The 19117-nt window shown below is 37.6% G+C and overlaps 1 protein-coding gene across 1 annotated transcript in view; it reads left to right on the plus strand.

Moving 5' to 3' along the window:
* The window catches only part of DNAH6 (dynein, axonemal, heavy chain 6), a 280222-nt gene that overhangs the window by 21154 nt on the left and 239951 nt on the right, over positions 1-19117 (plus strand). Inside the window, exons 5-9 of the mRNA XM_010862179.1 lie at positions 10807-11074; positions 14681-14815; positions 14903-15023; positions 15870-15984; positions 18030-18198. Of these exons, the coding sequence (XP_010860481.1) occupies positions 10807-11074; positions 14681-14815; positions 14903-15023; positions 15870-15984; positions 18030-18198 (808 nt within the window). The remainder of the gene's footprint in view (positions 1-10806; positions 11075-14680; positions 14816-14902; positions 15024-15869; positions 15985-18029; positions 18199-19117) is intronic.

Genomic DNA, 19117 nt, shown 5'->3' on the forward strand with positions numbered 1-19117 from the left:
CTATTGGTGATGGACAGGGAGGCCTGGCGTGCTGCGATTCATGGGGTCACAAAGAGTCAGACACGACTGAGTGACTGAACTGAACTGAACTGAAAATTGATTCTTATCTATTTACTAGCAGAAGATGAAGTATTGAAGATGAATATGGAAACAGTTTTTTTTTTTAATGTGATTCAGGAAATTAATTGCCTTTCTGGACTAATGAACTTTTACTAAGAGAATTGAATTGATGCTTTATACTTTTCTGGACTCATATAAGAAGATATTGTTCTAATCACAGTTTGTTATTTTATCATGTTTTAGGTTGGATGTTAAATTTTCCTCCCAGCCTGAACTCCAAATATTATAAACCTTATGAGTAAAGATGATTATTTGGATGCTATGTAGTAGGAAGCAGCTAAATTGGAAGTTAAAAGTAGTAAATACTGGATCAATGAGATAAGGACACGTTATACCAACTTCCTTTTAAAAATAATGTGATAAAATATAATATCTTCACATAATTTTTTAAGTTTAGTAAAATACATTAAATGTGCGGTTCTACAATGTTAATTTCTACCACAGTCCCTTTAAATGAGAAAAATAGTTACATTTATCAAGTTTATTCTAAAAAATCAATCTAGTAGAATATGTTAGGCATAACAATTTTGTCAAGAATAAGCTTTTGTAAATATGTTGGAATATTGCCCTGGTGGGACTTCCCTGGTAGCTCAGTTGGTAAAGAATCCGCCTGCAATGCAGGAGACCCTGGTTCAATTCCTGGGTCAGGAAGATCCTCTGGAAAAGGATAGGCTACCCACTCCAGTATTCTTGGGCTTCTGTCTTGGCTCAGCTGGTAAAGAATCCGCCTTCAATGAAGGAGACCTGGGTTTGATCCCTGGCTTGGGAAGATCCCCTGGAGAAGGAAAAGGCTATCCACTCCAGTATTCTGGCCTGGAGAATTCCATGGACTGTATACAAGTATGCTGCAAATTATCTTGTCCAGCAAGAGGGCATAATGGTGACTCTGTTCAGGTTCAGGGCAAGTTAGAGGAAACTAGGTTAAAGATCAGAAACTAGAGAGGGTGAAAGGCATAGAGAACACAGATCAAGACAAAGTAGTTCCATTTTGTTAGGACTTTGACCTTGAACAAGAGTGATTGTAATCGAGAAGTAGCCATGAGGTATGGAGAAGTGGCTGTTGGTTATATACGCATTTTGTGAGAGGACACCTAGTGGAACCATCACATTTTCATGTCATAAGAGGTGATGATTTATTGGTGTTTACTGCATTCCAAGCAAAGTATATACATATATATATACACATATATACGTATATATTTTTTAATCCTCACAATAATGTGAAATAAATGTATTTATTACGTCTGTTTTACAGATAAGACACAAAATGGTTAATTAACTTGCCCCAGATTGTACAATAAGTAAATGACAGTCTGGCTGACTTTGGAATGTATACTCTTAATTTCTCTGCTCTACTGCCTCTCAAAATGAAACTCTGAGGAGTCCATGAGACCCCCATGAGACTGAGAATTTGCTTCAAAGAATAATGGAAGGCATGGAAACATTTTCTATCATTTCCAAATCTAGCACAATAATCTGTTCTCAGATAAACCTATTGAATTTTTCCAGAACAAATGCAAAATAATGCTTTCTTCTCAATAGAAAATTGATGAAGAGAGGTGGAACTGAGATACCAACTAGGAATCATTGAAAGTTGTACTCTCATAGCAAAAAAAAAAAAAACCCAAACAAAGATATGTTATACCATTACTGAGACACCCATACAAAGTTATGCTCAGAGAGGAAATGAAATAAATTAATTAAGATAAACACAGTGTTCAAAAAAGAAAAGATTAGCAATTAGGCAACATAATTAGGATAACTCAAATTGGATTTATGAACCACAGTAATTTTCCTGTCCTTTTTAAAAAATATCTCATTAGTATGAAAATGCTATCAAATGAATCAGTAGCACTGAGAAAGCTATATCAACACCTTACTGAAAGATATCCACCCTGCCCCTAAAGGGTTTGAACTTTCAAAGGCATGTGCAAGAACAAAATATGAAACCAAATTCCATTTTTAGATTACCATCTGGTCAAGAAGCTCAAGAAGCTAGGAATGCAAGAATTCAAATTTCAGGGACTTCCCTGGCAGTCCACTGGTTATGACCTCTGCTTCTACTGCAGGAGGTACAGGTTCAATCTCTGGTCTAGGAACTAAGATTCTTGCATGCCACTTTATGAAGTCAAAAAAAAAAAATACAAAGTTAATATCTAATATTAGAAAGACATTCTTTTGCAGAATTGCAATTTTACCAGTCTGTGTGGAAATTATTTACTCTATTTGGAACCAGAAAAGCAAAGGAAATCAATCAGCAATACCATTAGCTCCACCTGTTACCTGACAGAGATGACCACAGCTGAGGATGTTATTAAAATTTTACTGCATATTGATGACTGTGCAGACATTAATATCTGCTAGATAACAGCTCCACAATCCCTGCAATGAAATAATTTGGAAGAAGTTTGTTCTTAGGGAGGAAAACTGCTGCTGCTGCTGCTGCCAAGTTGCTTCAGTCGTGTCCGACTCTTAGCGACCCCATGGACTGCAGCCCACCAGCTCCTCCATCCATGGGATTTTCCAGGCAAGAGTACTGGAGTGGGTTGCCAGTGCCTTCTCCGGGAGAAAAGCTACTGGGGTCGAAATATCCAAAGAAAATGAGATATTATGGAAATACTTCTTTAAAATATATTTTCCATGTAGAGTTTATTCTGATAATTCTGAGATTAAGATACATTATTTTATTCACAAAAGAACTCCCATATGTAAATGTTTCTCTGCAGTTATGAATTCCAAATTAAATAATATTATCAAAATTGTGACTATAATAAATTCCAAGTCATCGCCTGACCTTTTGTTTTTACGCCTTTTACAAAGATATAGGAACAGAATACCATTATTTGTTGTTTCAGACTTAAGTGCATAGGTGATCCCAAGGCAGAATTTTGTTAAGAATTGGAACGTATTTTGCAAATGATTCAACTTTGTGGATTTAGTAAAAGTCAGTTTTTAGTTTCACAGCTGGGTTACTTAACTGACATTTGAGTACCTGAATGAACTTTATAAAAAATTATTAAAGGTTCCTGAAAACATATTAACACATACTGATGAAGATTAGGAATTCACAGCAAAAATTCAGCTTTGAAAAGGTGAAATTTCAAATGCTCTCTAGTGATTTTTTTTAAGTTATTGTTAAGAATTTAAACTTAAGTAAAAGTTATGAAGTCAAACAGAGTAACATCTATGTCTGAGAGAAAGCTTCACCATTGTTTCTGAAATACTTCATGTGGAAATGCCTGACTAAGTTTTAAGTCATTTTGTAATAAGAAATTTCAACATGGCAATCATCAAAGAAAGAAAAGGAAAAGCTGTTAGAATTAAAGAACAGTGGTACCTTTGGTGCATAATTTCAAATGAACAGGTGATCCAAATTCTGATCAGTGGCGAAGGGAGTTTCTATTCATTGGAGACACAGCGATAAATCATCACCTGCCACTTGCTATCTCCCATTTCTATAAACAGTATTCCTTAGCAGTGGTGATTATTAAGAATTTGAACCGACTACCCATCATGTCTTGATTAAAAATGCAGTGTCTACTTCAAAAAAGCCATGGTCACAGGTGCAGTTGTTTATGAGCTAAGACTTTATCTGGACTTTTCATAAAATTCAATATTGAATATTTCCCTGAATATTTCATGTTTTATTTTTCTTATTATAGTATAAAGAAATTATAATTAAGTCTTCGCCAGTGTGCCTTGTGAAATGTTATCATTGTTCAGACGTGTTAGAACATACAAATGGGGGAAGCATGAGAATCTGACCTTTGATTAACTCTGAAGCTCTGTTCCCCTGGTAACCTGATACAAAGTAGTATATCAGTTGTTTCTAGGCAACATTGCTTATGATAAAAAATGACCCCTGACTGCTAAATTATATCTGTATTGAGAGGAACTAAAAATGAATTATAAATAACTGATGGGGAGCCATAGCTTTGTACTTCCCATAGTACACTGGTTCTTTCTCTGGGCATGTCTCTGCAGGAACCCTAAAATCTGTGCTTAAACTTATTGGAAGAAATATTGACTCCTCTTAAGCCAGAGTGGACCCATTGTGTATCTCATGTCCTAGCATCTGAGTTGTCACCTTGGGAAAGGAGAGCTTGTGGTGGCCGTTGGATTGCTGCAAAGAGTCCCATGCAAAAGCAAAGCTTGATCCTGCTTAGAAGGCAGGAAGTACTTCCTGTCCTAGCCTTCTAGCTGCCGCCTGCTGCTGCTGCTGCGGCTAAGTCACTTCAGTCGTGTCCGACTCTATGCAACCCCATAGATGGCAGCCCACCAGGCTCCCCCGTCCCTGGGATTCTCCAGGCAAGAATACTGGAGTGGGTTGCCATTTCCTTCTCCACTGCATGAAAGTGGAAAGTGAAAGTGAAGTCGCTCAGTCGTGTCTGACTCTTAGCAACCTCATGGACTGCAGCCTACCAGGCTCCTCCGTCCATGGGATTTTCCAGACAAGAGTACTGGAGTGGCCTTGCCTTCTCTAGGTGCCTGAGTGTATGCTAAATCAGTTCGGCTGTGTCTGACTCTTTGCAACCCTATGGACTGTAGCCTGTTTAACCAAAGAACCCATTCTTGTGGGATACCTGTTGAGATTAGAATTCTATGAAACGTAGTTATATGACTTAGGACAATATAAAAGTCTATACTGGGCTCAGGCCATATTACTTTCTAAGGGATCAAGTTGGTTTTCGGATAGTCTCTAAGCCTGTTATGTTAAAATATTTTTTAGACAGCTTTTAAAATTTCAAACTAAAGCTATTCTATGCTTTCATCTAGATTACTTGTTTAGTAGCCTAAAACAGAATATGCAGATAAATATCAGCTTTCTCAAGTGAAAGCGTTTCTAGTTACATGAAGTCATAACTATTAAAAAAACACTATAATGAGGCATATGTTATATAATAAGGAAAAGATCATTTTCAAGCCACATTATCAGAAACCTTCCCAGGTTGCCTAACACAGTGACAGCTTTCTTGGGCTAGTCCATGTAGAAATTTCAATCAAGTGGAAACACCATGGATCTTTAGTATTTTCACTTGGAATCATCAAAAATCCCAGTTTCAGATTGTCTTCCTTTCAATATACACACAGACGTACACACACACACACACACCATTTTGGCGATGTTGCAATTTAGTGGATGATTATTTCATTTTATACAAAAAATTTGAAGAACCTAGAGCAGTGGTTCTCAGCTTTGGCTTCTAGAATCACCCAGTACCCACCCCCAGAGTTATATTTAATTGGTTTGTTGTGCAGCCCAAGCAACAGCATTTCTTTAAAACTCATGAGATGATCCCAATATTCAATCAGAGTTGTAGGCCATGGGGCTAGAACAGTGGTTCTCCAGCAGGCCCTAAAGGGTTTGCTAAAATGTAGATTGTTAACCATCCCCAGTTTCTGATTCAGTTGGTCTGGAGGAGGCCTAAGAATTTGCAGTTCCCACATAATGTTGATGCTGCTGTTCCAAGGACCATACTTTGAAAACCATTAACCGTAGAGCACTGTACTATTGAAGAAACTTGGAAGTTATGCTTTAGTCTAATATTCTAGGAGTTCCTTATCAGTTATTTTTACCATTTCTGGTTAATCAAACCAGAAGCAAAGCAAGCCATTACCCTTCTCTAGTTAAAGTTAGATCTAAATGCATACTGAATCATGATACTGACCATCATCAGATAGACTGAGGTTTACAAATGCGAAACTTAGGAAATAGCTAATTTCTTTCCAGGCTCTTGCTTGTTTACCTTTGTCCAATAAACATGTTCAAATCATAAAATTATGTAATAAACTGTGATTAAAACTGTGTAATAATGAGACAGCTTAGATTTGACTCATCTAATTCACCCCAGCACCTAAAAGCAGGTAAGGAATTAGTCACTTGTTTGTAGAAATCAGGAGGGGCAAAGGGAACAGGTGGACAAAGACATGCACACGCGTTCTGGCACAGTCTAAGATGTGCTGAGACGACCATCTTAAGCCTAAGATGATTTCGAGACCAGCCTGATTAAAAAGGGCAATTGTGTGGGCAGAGAAGGAACTAACGTGGACAGAAGAGTGCCACAACAGCCGGCAGAATAATTTGGATTTAATGACATAAGCAGTAGGGGGCTGTTCAAAATTCTCGATCAGAAGGCTCATACTTTTGCAGTCTTAGTCTAGTGCATCTGTTTAAAGATGAACGGATGCATGTTCTGTAACTACCAACAGATAAAGACGGATCCATGTTCTATCACTAACAACAGATAAAGATGCTATTTGAAATATCAAATCACATTGAGATTGTTTTAGAAAAATCAAGATAAAAAATTAATGCTTTTTAGAACCACAGTAGATTTTGTTCATCTGAAATGAAGAATAACAGGACAGTGGATGACCTCCCACGATAGGCCATGCAAGTCTCTTAACAAGACACATTCTTTGGACATTTATAGAAGCCTTGAGTCTAAGTTTCATTTCAGATGGACAGAGAGTCTACCAAAGAATAATTTGATAAGGAATTCCACGATTCTACATTGAACAGCAAGACAAGACAACAAGCATCTTTTTTTTTCCAGTAAAACACAGTTAAGTATAATTTTATTCAAGACATTCTTCTCAGCCTGATTAACTGTCCAAGGATCTCTGTTTAAGTTAGTTGGGTCATAAAGTCATTTATCAGCAAAGTAGGAATTTTAGAGCACAGCAATTAAAAAAGTTAAGTTCTCTTTTAAGGTCTTAAAGGAAGACTAATTTTCCTGGTTATTTTCTCAAAGAAAGGCCTTGATGAAACAAACATCCAAAGGAGGCAGCTGAGGGCATTCCCTGGTGATCCAGTGGTTAGGACCCTACACTTTCAATGGTGAGGGCACGGGTTCATTCCCGGGTCAGGGAACTATCCTGCAAGCCACACAAAGCCAAAAAATAAATAAACAAATAAAAACAAAGGAAGCTGTTGAAATTTGAGGCGAATTCTGAATGCCCAGAAGTCCTGAATAGGCAGCCCTCACTTCGGAGTAGAGGATCAATTCCTGAAACAGATGAATGTCGAGGTTTACAATGTGAGGAGTCCAGGAGTCCAGCACAGCAGTCCAGGAGTATATTTAGGGTTCAGCCTCTCAGGAATAAACTAGAGAGTCTCAGCAGAATAGGATTCCAGAGAACTGTGCATATGCTGCTTTAACTTTTGTAAAGCTTTCCTTGACCCTGCTGTCCCTTCTGCCTACCAAATGGATCGGGCTTAAAGGAAATTCCTGCTGATCCTCAAGAGAATCACTGTATTAGAGTAGTGAGGAACAAGACTCGTTTTCAGAAACTTTAAGAAGGAAAGCTATGACAAACCTAAACAGCATATTCAAAAGCAGAGACATCACTTGGCCGACAAAGGTCGATATAGTCAAAGCTATCGTTTCTCTGGTAGTCATGTACAGATGTAAGAGTTGGACCATAAAGAAGGCTGAGTGTCAAAGAATTGATGCTTTCGACTGTGGTGTTGGAGAAGACTCTTAAGAGTTCCTTGGACTGCAAGGAGATCGAGATCAAACCAGTCAATCCTAAAGGAAATCAACACTGAATATTCATTGGAAGGACTGATGTTGAAGCTGAGGCTCTGATACTTTGGCCACCTGATGAAAAGACCCACTCATTGGAAAAGACCCTAATGATGGGAAAGACTGAGGGCAAGAGGAGAAGGGGGTGGCAGAGGATGAAATGGTTAAATGGCATCGGCAACTCAATGGACATGAGTTTGAGCAAACTCCGGGACAGAGTGATGGACAGGGAAGCCTGATGTGCTGCAGTCCATGAGTCACACATGACTTAGCAACTGAACAACAAGAAGGAATGGATGGGGTGGATACAACCATTATACAGGAAGTTTAAGAGAAGGACAATGACAGGGGATTTTAAGTTAAGTGGGCAACAGGGTCAAGAAAATAAAGGAAGCTAAAGGAAAGCTTTCTACAACTTAAAGTGAAGTTCTATACATTTTCAAATGCAGAGAAAAAGTATTCAAATACAAGGAGAGGCAGAAAAAGGTGATGTGAAACCTCTCCATCTGTCTTTGGAGGAAAGCATGAAAAATGTACTCAAGGGGATAAAACACAGTGAAGGTACAGTGAAGTTTTTCTTTAAAAAAATATTTATTTAGCTGTACCAGGTCATAGTTGGAGCACGTGGGATCTTGAGTTGTGGCATGTGAACTCTTAGTTGTGGCATGTGGCATCTAGTTCCATGACCAGGTATCCAACATAGGCTGGGAGCATGTTGCCTTAGCTACTGGACCACCAGGGAAGTTCTGGGACAAGATTTTCAAGTGAAGGTACGAAAGAGAGCTCATCATGTCACCACCATGTTTTTGTTGTTGTTGATTTGCTTTCAAATAGAATTCAGTGGTTACAAACCTTATTGTGTGTCAGAATCACACAGTAAATGTGCCAAGCTAGACTTTCAAGTTCTATACATAAAGATTCCGGTTCTGTGTTGGACCCAAAAATCTGGATTCTTAAGCAGCCCAGGTGATTTTTATGCTGATGATCCAAATTTTAAAAAGACTCTCATGTGTGTGTTTGCCCTGTGAGGAGTAGAGATGTAGAGTGGAGGAAAAGGCTTAAGGATTTGAGAATGAGAATCTTGAATAGGTCAGTCAGTCAGTTCAGTCGCTCAGTCGTGTCCGACTCTTTGCGACCCCATGAATCACCCCACGCCAGGCCTCCCTGTCCATCACCAACTCTGGGAGTTCACTCAGACTCACATCCACCAAGTCGGTGATGCCATCCAGCCATCTCATCCTCTGTCGTCCCCTTCTCCTCCTGCCCCCAATCTCTCCCAGTATCAGAGTCTTTTCCAGTGAGTCAACTCTTCTCATGAGGTAGCCAAAGTAGGTAGGAAAATGTAAATAAAAAGGATCTCTTTGTGGCACTGAGAACCAATAAGTTAAAATTCAACATCATGGACCATGCCTGCTATCTTCTATCAATCGAAGGGCCTTTAGTAGCATATAGACACACACACAGTAAGTTTTCTAGACACGCACACACCAGGGCCATTAGTGAACAGTTTTTCTTGCTTTTAGGTTGGTTAGATGACAGAAGTTAATGAAACATCTAAGGTTGATTACAGTTTCAGAGACAAGTTGAAATTTCCCACTTTGTAGAGAATCACTTGAAGAATGTCCTAATTATATGTTAAGCTGTTAACAAAGAAAAAAGGAAAAACATTTCAACATTTTCTATACAACTTACCAGCAACATGTAGTACCTGGCATTTTCCCAACTGTTTCTGCTGTGAGTCAGTCAGAACACAGACAAAGTCAGACAGTGCTGTTAGGTAGGAGCTAAGCAAGTTGAAATTCTTCTGTTACAGCACTGAATTGGGGGAAAGACGTTTGAGATTCTCCCAGTCCACAGCCCACCAGCCCCCTAGTTCTCTTTTGTGCTCACTTGAAGAGCTCTTGCTTTGAGTTCACTTTCATTCTGGCCCTGTATGCCCTAATTTTTAAATATTTTTCTTAGTGTTATTAAAACAAAAATAGAAATTTAAACCTAAAAATCATTTTTGCCACTGGTTCATCATTTTTTGATTAACAGACACAAAGCATATGAGAATTTTGTTCCAATCCCTTAAACAATTTATCACGCATATCTACAAAAATTTATTTAAGTGTAATTTCAGGTATTTTACATGTGACCTGAAGGCTGTGCTAAAGATCATGAACTCAGGTTCAAAATGCAGAGCTAAGGACTGGAAGAGAAAAATAGAAATGGGAAACAGTTGATTTTCACTGGAGAGTTCCTGTCTGAATTTTGTATAGTGATTTTTAGAATTATTGTATAACATAACTACAGTTTTTGCACAGTTTAACATAGAAACAATTTGAGGTTTTGTTTTTGCCATGTCATATTTTGCACTTTTGTCTGTTAAAAACATTTAAATAATATCCAATATTTCAGTGCTATAGCTAAAATTACAGAAAATATCTTTGTGTCTGTAAGCAAGATTTTAAGAAGTTTTAGGGAATCGCCCTATCTATTCTCATTCCTTTGCTTCCCGCTCCTATCCGTGCTCTGGTTTTTATCCAATTCTTGCTTTACTTCTTTGCTTGATCTATTTCTTATTATGAATGAGGCTGATGGATACCCTGAATGACAGTTGAAAGAGGAATATCTTGAAATAAGCAATTTCTCATTAACAGTTATTTTGATATGTGATGATAAATTGGACTTTTTAAAGTTTAATCTGGGTCTTGATTCAGATGTAATTCTTTTTTTTTTCTGATGTAATTCTTATTTTCTTGTTTTGATCTTTTTCATAGTTCTGTCAATATTGGGTAGAGTAAAACTCTTTCACACTATTATTATTGAATAGCTTCTAAACAATCAATGATAAATAAAAACTTATTTCTAGTTATCTTTCACTTTAAAAATCCACAATTGGTTTGGTTTTGTAAAAATTACATAACTGAAATTATCAAACATATTGCCAAAATTGTAAAATCCGTAAGAGTTACTATAAGTCCAACTGTTGTTAATGCAGCTCCCTTTTCTTGAATACTTTATTCAGTCTAAAAGTGGTCTGCTAGAATTTTTTAAATTTTTAAACATTTGTGTTCCAGAAATCTCTTACCTTTTTAAAACAAAATAGTAATGCAATTGCTTAATTTTATGTTGAATACTGTATTCACTTGCTCCAATTTTTATTTGTTCATAGGGTTGTGAATTATGAGAACATCAATAAAAATGACTATTATACCATTAGCAAAAAGGCAGTAACACATGTTTATAATAATGACATTGAATTTATCGAAATTGATCGATGGGAACAGGAATATCTATATCACAGAGAACTCACTAAGATTCCCATATTTTCACTTTTTCGGAAATGGAAGGCTTTTAATGTGTGGAAGAAGAATGTTCGCTCCAAAAAAATCAGTGGATGTCGAAAATCTCTACAAAAAGATCTGTTCATTGTTAATCATGTACGTATTTGTTAATCATATTTTAAGAGAATTACTAACAGAAAAAAATTAATCTCAAAAATAGAATATTTCCTCTATTAAGAGAATTGACAGTTCTTGCCCTATTTGTCATTTAAGGGTCTGGCAGTCTAATGTGTTTTTACATTTTACCTAGGGTTTGCACAGGTCCCCTTTGTTTAGAAGCAGCCTCAGAGGCTTAGGTTCACAATTCCCTTTGTTGTTGATCAGGAAAATTGTTTATCCTCTTGAATAGAGCAGGCTAGCAACTCCTATTACTTCTTCTCATCTTTGAGACCCTCTGGACTATATGGTCCAAAATAGTTTGTGGGCTTGCTTTCATGGGGCAGTATCTCCCAATGTAGCATGTGTTTTCAATCATGAATTCAAACAGTAGGGAAATTTTTAGTGTTTACTTTGGAGGAAGGGATAATCATGGGAAAGGAACTATTAAAGTGTATGTGACCATATTTAAAATCTCTACTTCTTGAATTTCAACTTGCAGTAGAAGTTTTCTGATTGGCCCCTGGGAGTGAACTGTAATCACGCTTATTTTATGTCTATTTTATGATACTGAATCACCACCCTCTCACATCAGAAACTTCAAGTTTGCATTTTACTGGTCATTTCCTTCTTTTTGCATATGGTAATCTGAAAGATAGTTATCAAGACATCAGTTGCACAATAAATGAACTTAAAAGAAATACAACTCACATAAGATGTTAGTACAAAAACAAGTATATAAGATGTACCATCTCAAGTCCTCCATCCAGTCAAGCATTCTGAGTTGTCGAAAAGATTCTAATCCTTCTTGATATCAAACTCAGCCCCTAGACCTCTAATTTCACTAAGGATCTATCAATCATTTTAACCTATTTTACCACTGTTTTACCACCTTTCATCTTTTACCATGTCTTGGACATTATATATTTCATTAATTTATTCCTAGATAAATAGATTAGTACTTCCTCCCTTTAACCTCTCAATCCTTAAGTTTGTTTTCTTATATCATGTGCTTGAGAGTTGTCATTCTCTTTGCCCACCATTCATACCAATAGTCCTTTGACCTTGATAATATCTTCTCTTTAATGTAGTCCAAGCAGACTAGAAAGTTCACACCATTTTAATCTTAGGTTGATACAACCAAAAGACCCATTGTGTTGGTTTAAATGTCTATTAATATTAGATGCTATCATTACGACACACCACTAGTCTTATATTTACAAGTTAACTAGGAAGGCTGGTTCTTTTCATTCTTTTCTGACCATGTTGAAGGGATATCCTTGAAATTTTTCTTTTTATTATTTTTAGTAACCAACCTTATTAGCATCTGTGTCCACATTTCCTTATAACAACTTTGTTGAAATAGAATTCATACAATTCATTCATTTAGAGTATGCTATTGAATGGTTATAATATATTCATAGAATGATCAACCATCACCATGGTCTATTTTAGAACATTTCTATCACTCCAAAAAGAGTGATCACTCTCCCTGATTAGCATCACGTTTCCCTGACTCCCCCAAACCAACCCCTGCCCCAGCTCTGATCAACCACCAGTCTACATATTCTCTCTCTTGATTTGTCCACTCTGCATTTCAAATAAATTGAAACATGCAATATGTGGTCCTTTGTGACTGGCTTTTTTAACTTAGCATGTTTACTACATAGATGGACCTATATAGTAGCGTGGCATTTCCTTTTACTGGTAAATAATATTCCATCGTATGGATACATATGTTTTATTTATCCATCCACCTATTGACAGCCTATCCCTTCTCTAGGGGATCTTCCTGACCCAGGGATTGAACCTGAGTCTCCTGCATTGCAGACAGATTCTTTACTGTCTGAGCCACCTGAGAAGCCCCATATATAAATAGTGTGTGCGTGTGTGTGTGTATATATATACAGTCTATATAGCAATACAATTGACATTTGTATATTGAGCCTGTTTCCTAAAATTTTGCAGAATTTATTATTGACTCTAGTAGTTTGTGTTTCAGTTAATTAATTAAATTTTTATTGAGACACAATTGACATATAATATTACATGTTTCAGGTGTACAACATAGTGATTTATAATTTTTAAAGGTTATAGTTTACTTATACTTATTATAAAATATTAAAATCATGCTAATGCTTATCACCTTCAATGGACACTCTTGATATACCAGCCCAGGAATGAACCACCTAACCCAAATTCCATCTGAAATTTGCTAACAGCAGAAACAATGATGAGAGGAAAAAACAAAACACCTGCTGTCTCTCTTACATTCACAACAACTTTCACTTTTGTCCTTTATGCTGATAGCCAGATATTTAAGTTAAGCCAAAGTAATTTCTCAGATTTTATATATATATATATATATATATATATATCCCCCAAATTCCCACTGTCAAACTCTCACTTTTTGGCAGACCATCAATACCAGTTTTGCTGTCCACCTGGATCCTAGCTATTTATCCCTTTACCAACAGAACTTATATTTTTGGTTCAAGGACTTTTTCTCCACAGTACACTGGACTTTCTTACTTTTGCTACCCAATTTTGATTACAGTCTCGTTTCTACTCCTGTTTTCATATTAATTCATTTAATATCTTATTTCAACTCAGAAACATAGCCTGTAAACTTCTGCTTTTTTTTAATTGAATTATAGTTGATTTACAATATTGTATTTTGTTTCTTTTTATCATGAAAATTCCTCCATGAAATGAATCTTAGGGGCTACATGACTTCCTAGATGTTTTCTCAAATAAATCTCTTCACTGAGGACTCTACTAATTGTAACTTCCTTTTATTTGCACTTAGAATAAATAATTAAAACACTATTTCATGAGGTCTAAATGACTATTGTTTGTCCTGTTTTAGACACTCCTGGAAAGGAGTCCAAGAGTGTGCTGTATATAATACTTAAACCAGCACCACATATAAGTAAATTAAACTTTTAAAAAAGATAATGTATCTGCTCCTCCTCTGATTAGATTAGAAGTGAGCAGGAATGACCTAGAAACAATCTTGGAACATATGCCTTCAAAGTCAACATCCTAGAACCCAGATTTATGATGATGGCATAGCAGAAGATTAAGTTACATTATGTGACATTATTCCACAAATAATCTACATTGCAAAATAGATTCTTAATAGTGACTGTTACCCACTGAAATTGTAGAGTTAAATTTGTCTTTGTTCTATATCATACCCTCTTAGATCAATAGATAGGCACCTCCATTATCGTGGTGACTGGACATTGTAAAGTCCTCAGGAACACTAAGAATCTTTTACTAGCTGTTAGTCAAACCTAGTGAAATTTAAGATATGGCCCACTCCTCTGTTTCTTGCTCTCAACTTTATAGCTAAAGCATGTGTATTCAAAATGAAAAGAAAGGAATTCAGACAAATTGAAAATGAAAATTCAAAAAATACTTCCAGAACAGAACTTCAGAAGTATCCCTTTTTAATGTATGTTCTTTGTAGTTGTAGCTGAAATTAACATATAGAGCTATTTATTTTTCTTAATTCCCATTCTTGCTTTCCAAATATTTTATACCTTAAAATTTCAGCTTTTTTTTTTAACTAAACAATGATAATTTTTTATTTTCATTCAGTATTTGCGACCAGCTCTCCTTAAAATAAATGAATTGTGTTATCAATTGAGTTTTATGGGACTATGTTCTATTGAAAAATATCATACCTACACCCTGCAAGAATTTAAAGCTGCACAAGTTGTACGGGTAGGAGAGGTGAGAAAATTGTCTATCATTTTCAAGAGTTTTCCCCCATTTTTGATACTTTGGTGCCACCAATGATATATATTCATCAATGTCTAGGTGACAGAGCGCCTAGAAGAATTTCGAAACGAGGCCAAAGATGTGGTCAGAAAAGCTTGTCGAGTTGCTCTACGTGCTGCAGGATTTATTCCCGATGACTGTGCACGTGAATCTTCTGAGGGTATGAAAGGGAAAGAATGCCGCTGGACTAGAAGTGGTGGCTTTCTGAAATGTTAACTTGTTTCCTTTCTACTTTTCTTAAGTTTAAACTGCCGTTGTTTAGTTGCTAAGTCATGTCTGACTCTTTTACAACCCCATGGACTGTAGCCCACCAGGCTCCTCTTCCATGGGATTTCCCAAGCAAGAATACTGCAGTGGATTGCCATTTCCTTCTCCAGATCTTCCCGACCCAGAGATCAAACCCACGTCTCCTGCATTGCAGGCAGATTCTTTACCACTGAGGCACCTGGGAAGCCCTAAGTTGAAAATAATGATCCTATATTTCAGTTATCCCAAACACTGCTTGATAGATTATAAATTCATTGTATATTTTAAAGTGGGGAAAAACATGTAAATACTGAATCTTTCTTGCATTACCCCTGCTTATGTAATGGTATTTCTAAACTGGTTTACAGAACCTTTCTTTCACAAGCATTTTATAGTTGACTCAGGGTCTCTCTGCTTAAATGTATGTCCGACCTATTAGTATAGACAATCTCAGGACGGGCCCCACCTGGCAGGAAGGCTAAAGGAAAATTTTATGCAGGCAGAAAAAAAGAGTAAAAGTGTTCCTAAAAATCAGATCCTATTAAAAGGGATGTTAGCAAGCTGTCTAGCATCTTTTGTTGAGTTGAAATCCTTTGATGTGGAATTTGTTTGAATAACTGGGTTATTTCCTGGCGTCTGAAATATCTCATGAACCAAAGCATTTTGTAAGTTTTGAATTTTACTTGTCTCTTAATCCATATTGAAAGAAATGGAATTTTTACAGAAAGATTCTTGTTACTGCCTCTTCTGTTGTTCATAGGTCATTTTAAAATGCCGGAAAGCGGAAGTTTCATTGAGTTGCCTACAGGAGACGCTGAGAAAATGACCTACACAGAGCAGGCCAGCAAAAGGCATCACTGCATGAGGCTGACATGGTAAATGGTTTTTCTTTCTTTCAAGAAAAACTAGAGCTTCCATCCTTCTCAGGTTTCATTAAAAGTCAAACCCTTCGGGACTTCCCTAGTGATCCAGTGGTTAAGACTCCACACTCCCAATACTAAGGGTGAGGGTTTGATCTCTGGTTGGAGAACTGAGGTCCCACATGCCACACAGCACAGCAAAAAAAAAAAAAACTTTTAAAGTTAAAGCCTTTATCACAGGATTTGCTAGTAGTAATGAGGGATTGGGGGACCTGGTCACCTGAATGAAGGCCCCAGAAACCCACCCCTCCAGCTGCCACCCAGCAAAGCATCCAAAGAGAGTGGTGGGTATGTCCAAGGGCCAAGAACTCCTCGTTGATCTCTAAGGTTTTGTTTCCCTCTGGCCCAGTCAGGAGTATCAGGCAGGTGATAGTAATAAGCCAGGCACATAGAGATTTGGAGTCTTCTCCAGTGGATCTGACAGTAAAGAATCTGCCTGTAATACAGGAGACTCGGGTTCAATACCTGGGTTGGAAAGATACCCTGGAGAAAGAAGTGGTAATCCACTGCAGTATTCCTGCCTGGAGAATTCCATGGACAGAGGAGCCTGACGGGCTACAGTCTATAGGTCGCAAAGATTTGGACACAACTGAGCGACTGACACTTTGACTTTCCAGTGATCTGGAGGGCCTGCTCCACCTGTCTTGATCCCTAAAGAATTACAGGCAGCTGTACGGCCACACCAAGTTCCACCGCCTTTCTGAGTCAGGTTTTGTCACCAGGAGACCAGGGAAGAAAGTCTGCCTTCCAGACTTCACCAGGACCTTCCACCTGCTTGAAATGAAGTGAAAGTGAGTCGCTCAGTCATGTCCGACTCTTTGCAACCCCATGGTCTCCTGCACTGCGGGTGGATTCTTTACCAGCTGAACCACAAGGGAAGCCCAAGAACACTGGAGTGGGTAGCCTATCCCTTCTCCAGCAGATCTTCCCAACCCAGGAATCAAACCAAGGTCTTCTGCATTGCAGGCAGATGGATTCTTTACCAACTGAGCTATGATCCACCTGCTTACCCAGCTGGATTCTGCATCATTCTAAAACCTCATCACTGCAAGTAACCCTTGCAAACAAAATAATCAAATATTACCTGAAGTGCATGTGGCACTAGAAAACACTGATGACTGTTACTCTGTGCTCACTAACTTGGTCCAACTTTTATAGCTATTTGATTAACCTTAATTGTGTCCCAGTCCTGGTGGCTGAGATGGTAAAGAAACTGCCTGCAATGCAGGAGACCCAGGTTTGATCCCTGAGTCAGGAAGATCCCCTGGAGAAGGCAATGGCTACCCACTCCAGTATTCTTGCCTGGAGAATTCCCTGACCAAAGGAGCCTGGTGGGCTACAGTCCATGGAGTTGCAAAGAGTCGGACATGGCTGAGCGACTAACACTTAAATGTGAGATAATCGAATAATAATGCTTGTATTGCAACAGAAAGCAGTGAAGCAGTCCCTGAGGCTATTATCATAGGCTAGAGGCACCTTAGGCTCCCCTTAAGCAGAATAAAAAGTTATTCCTAGTGCCTTCCTGACTCAGTTTGCATTCTAAGCACTCAAGTAGGGAAGCATTAAATTTTCATCTTTGGGTTAGCAGTTGCTGTCCAGCAACAATTACTGAATAGCAAAGATTTCATTACCATTAGAGTGTAAGTCACAGATGTGTATTTACAAATTTCTTCTTTAAAGCATCTTAAAAAAAACCTCTTATGGCCCCTTTGGCTAGATGAGCTATGTGCTTTTTTTCATAACTATATTGCTCACTAAATATCCTATGGAATGGCTAGAACGTCTAGCTAAATTGATGCTATATATTTGAGTATATTTGTGTTTTAGAGTGAAGAATGTCTAAGACAACTCTTCTAGACAGTAAATCCCTGATATCACAATATAAATAGAAAGTCAAAGAGAAATTATATTTTAAAATTTAAATACTCGCTTTAGAGTCACTTTCAAAAATATGTAGTGAGTATAGAAAACTGAAGCTGTGTTTTTTTTCCCTTTTCAAGTTTTATTCGTCTAAATGACTATCTAATTGAGAATACAATGCATGTCCTAACAGTAAATTCTGCTAGCTCTCTTTTGAATTACCTCACTGACAAATTAAAACGAACACCTTCAGCAGATATCATTCAGAAATGGATTACAGAAGAGAAACCTGAAGTCACTGATAAAAAGGTAAATTCAGATACAATTAAAAAAATTCACTGGGCAACATTCATTGAGAAGTGCTTGCTGTGCTCTATGAATTATGCTATATCTTGTGTACTGGAAAAAGTAGAAGAAATGCTTAGAGGGTTTCACAGTATAAACAGTCTACTATGCACATATGGAATGGAAGAATGAAAACCAGCATATCAGCAAGTATCTAATAGCAGAGAAAACATCCACTGTGCTGAATATTGCAGTTACTCTCACAGGCATTTGCTAAAGGTTCCTCATGTTCTCACTCCATAAATATTCCTTAAGTATCTACTGTGTACCAACCCCTATGCTCAGTGTTGGGTACAGAGTGATGAAAAGCATAGACAGAATACTTGCCCCCAAGAAGCTTATAGTTCAGGGGTCATTGTGAGCATGAACTGGCAGAGAAGCAGATAAAGTGGTATAAATGAAAGAGATAAACAATGGTTTTAGAGGCAAGAAGAAGAAACTCATGGGAGCAAACCTTGGTGCTTTCAGTGCATAACCCCTTGGGAGGATGTTGATCTTAGAAACAGAGTAATTTGAGATGTTTGAGATTAAATAGTACAAATGAATAGTAGCAATGCATTCTAGAGAGAAGGCATGTTATCTGTTATCCCAATAAACTTTCCCCTAGTCGATCCTGGATTATGGCGCCATCAGTTCAGTTCAGTTGCTCTGTTGTGTCTGACTCTTTGTGACCCCTTGAACTGCAGCATGCCAGGCTTCCCTGTCCATCACCAACCCATGGAGCTTACTCAAACTCATGTCCATTGAGTCGGTGATGCCATCCAACATTTTATCCTCTGTCGTCCCCTTCTCCTCCTGCCTTCAATCTTTCCCAGCATCAGGTCTTTTCCAATGAGTCAGTTCTTTGTATCAGGTGGCCAAAGTATTGGAGCTTCAGCTTCAG

Source organism: Bison bison, unplaced genomic scaffold (assembly GCF_000754665.1).
Source record: "Bison bison bison isolate TAMUID 2011002044 unplaced genomic scaffold, Bison_UMD1.0 scf7180017864480, whole genome shotgun sequence".
Lineage (NCBI taxonomy): Eukaryota > Metazoa > Chordata > Mammalia > Artiodactyla > Bovidae > Bison > Bison bison.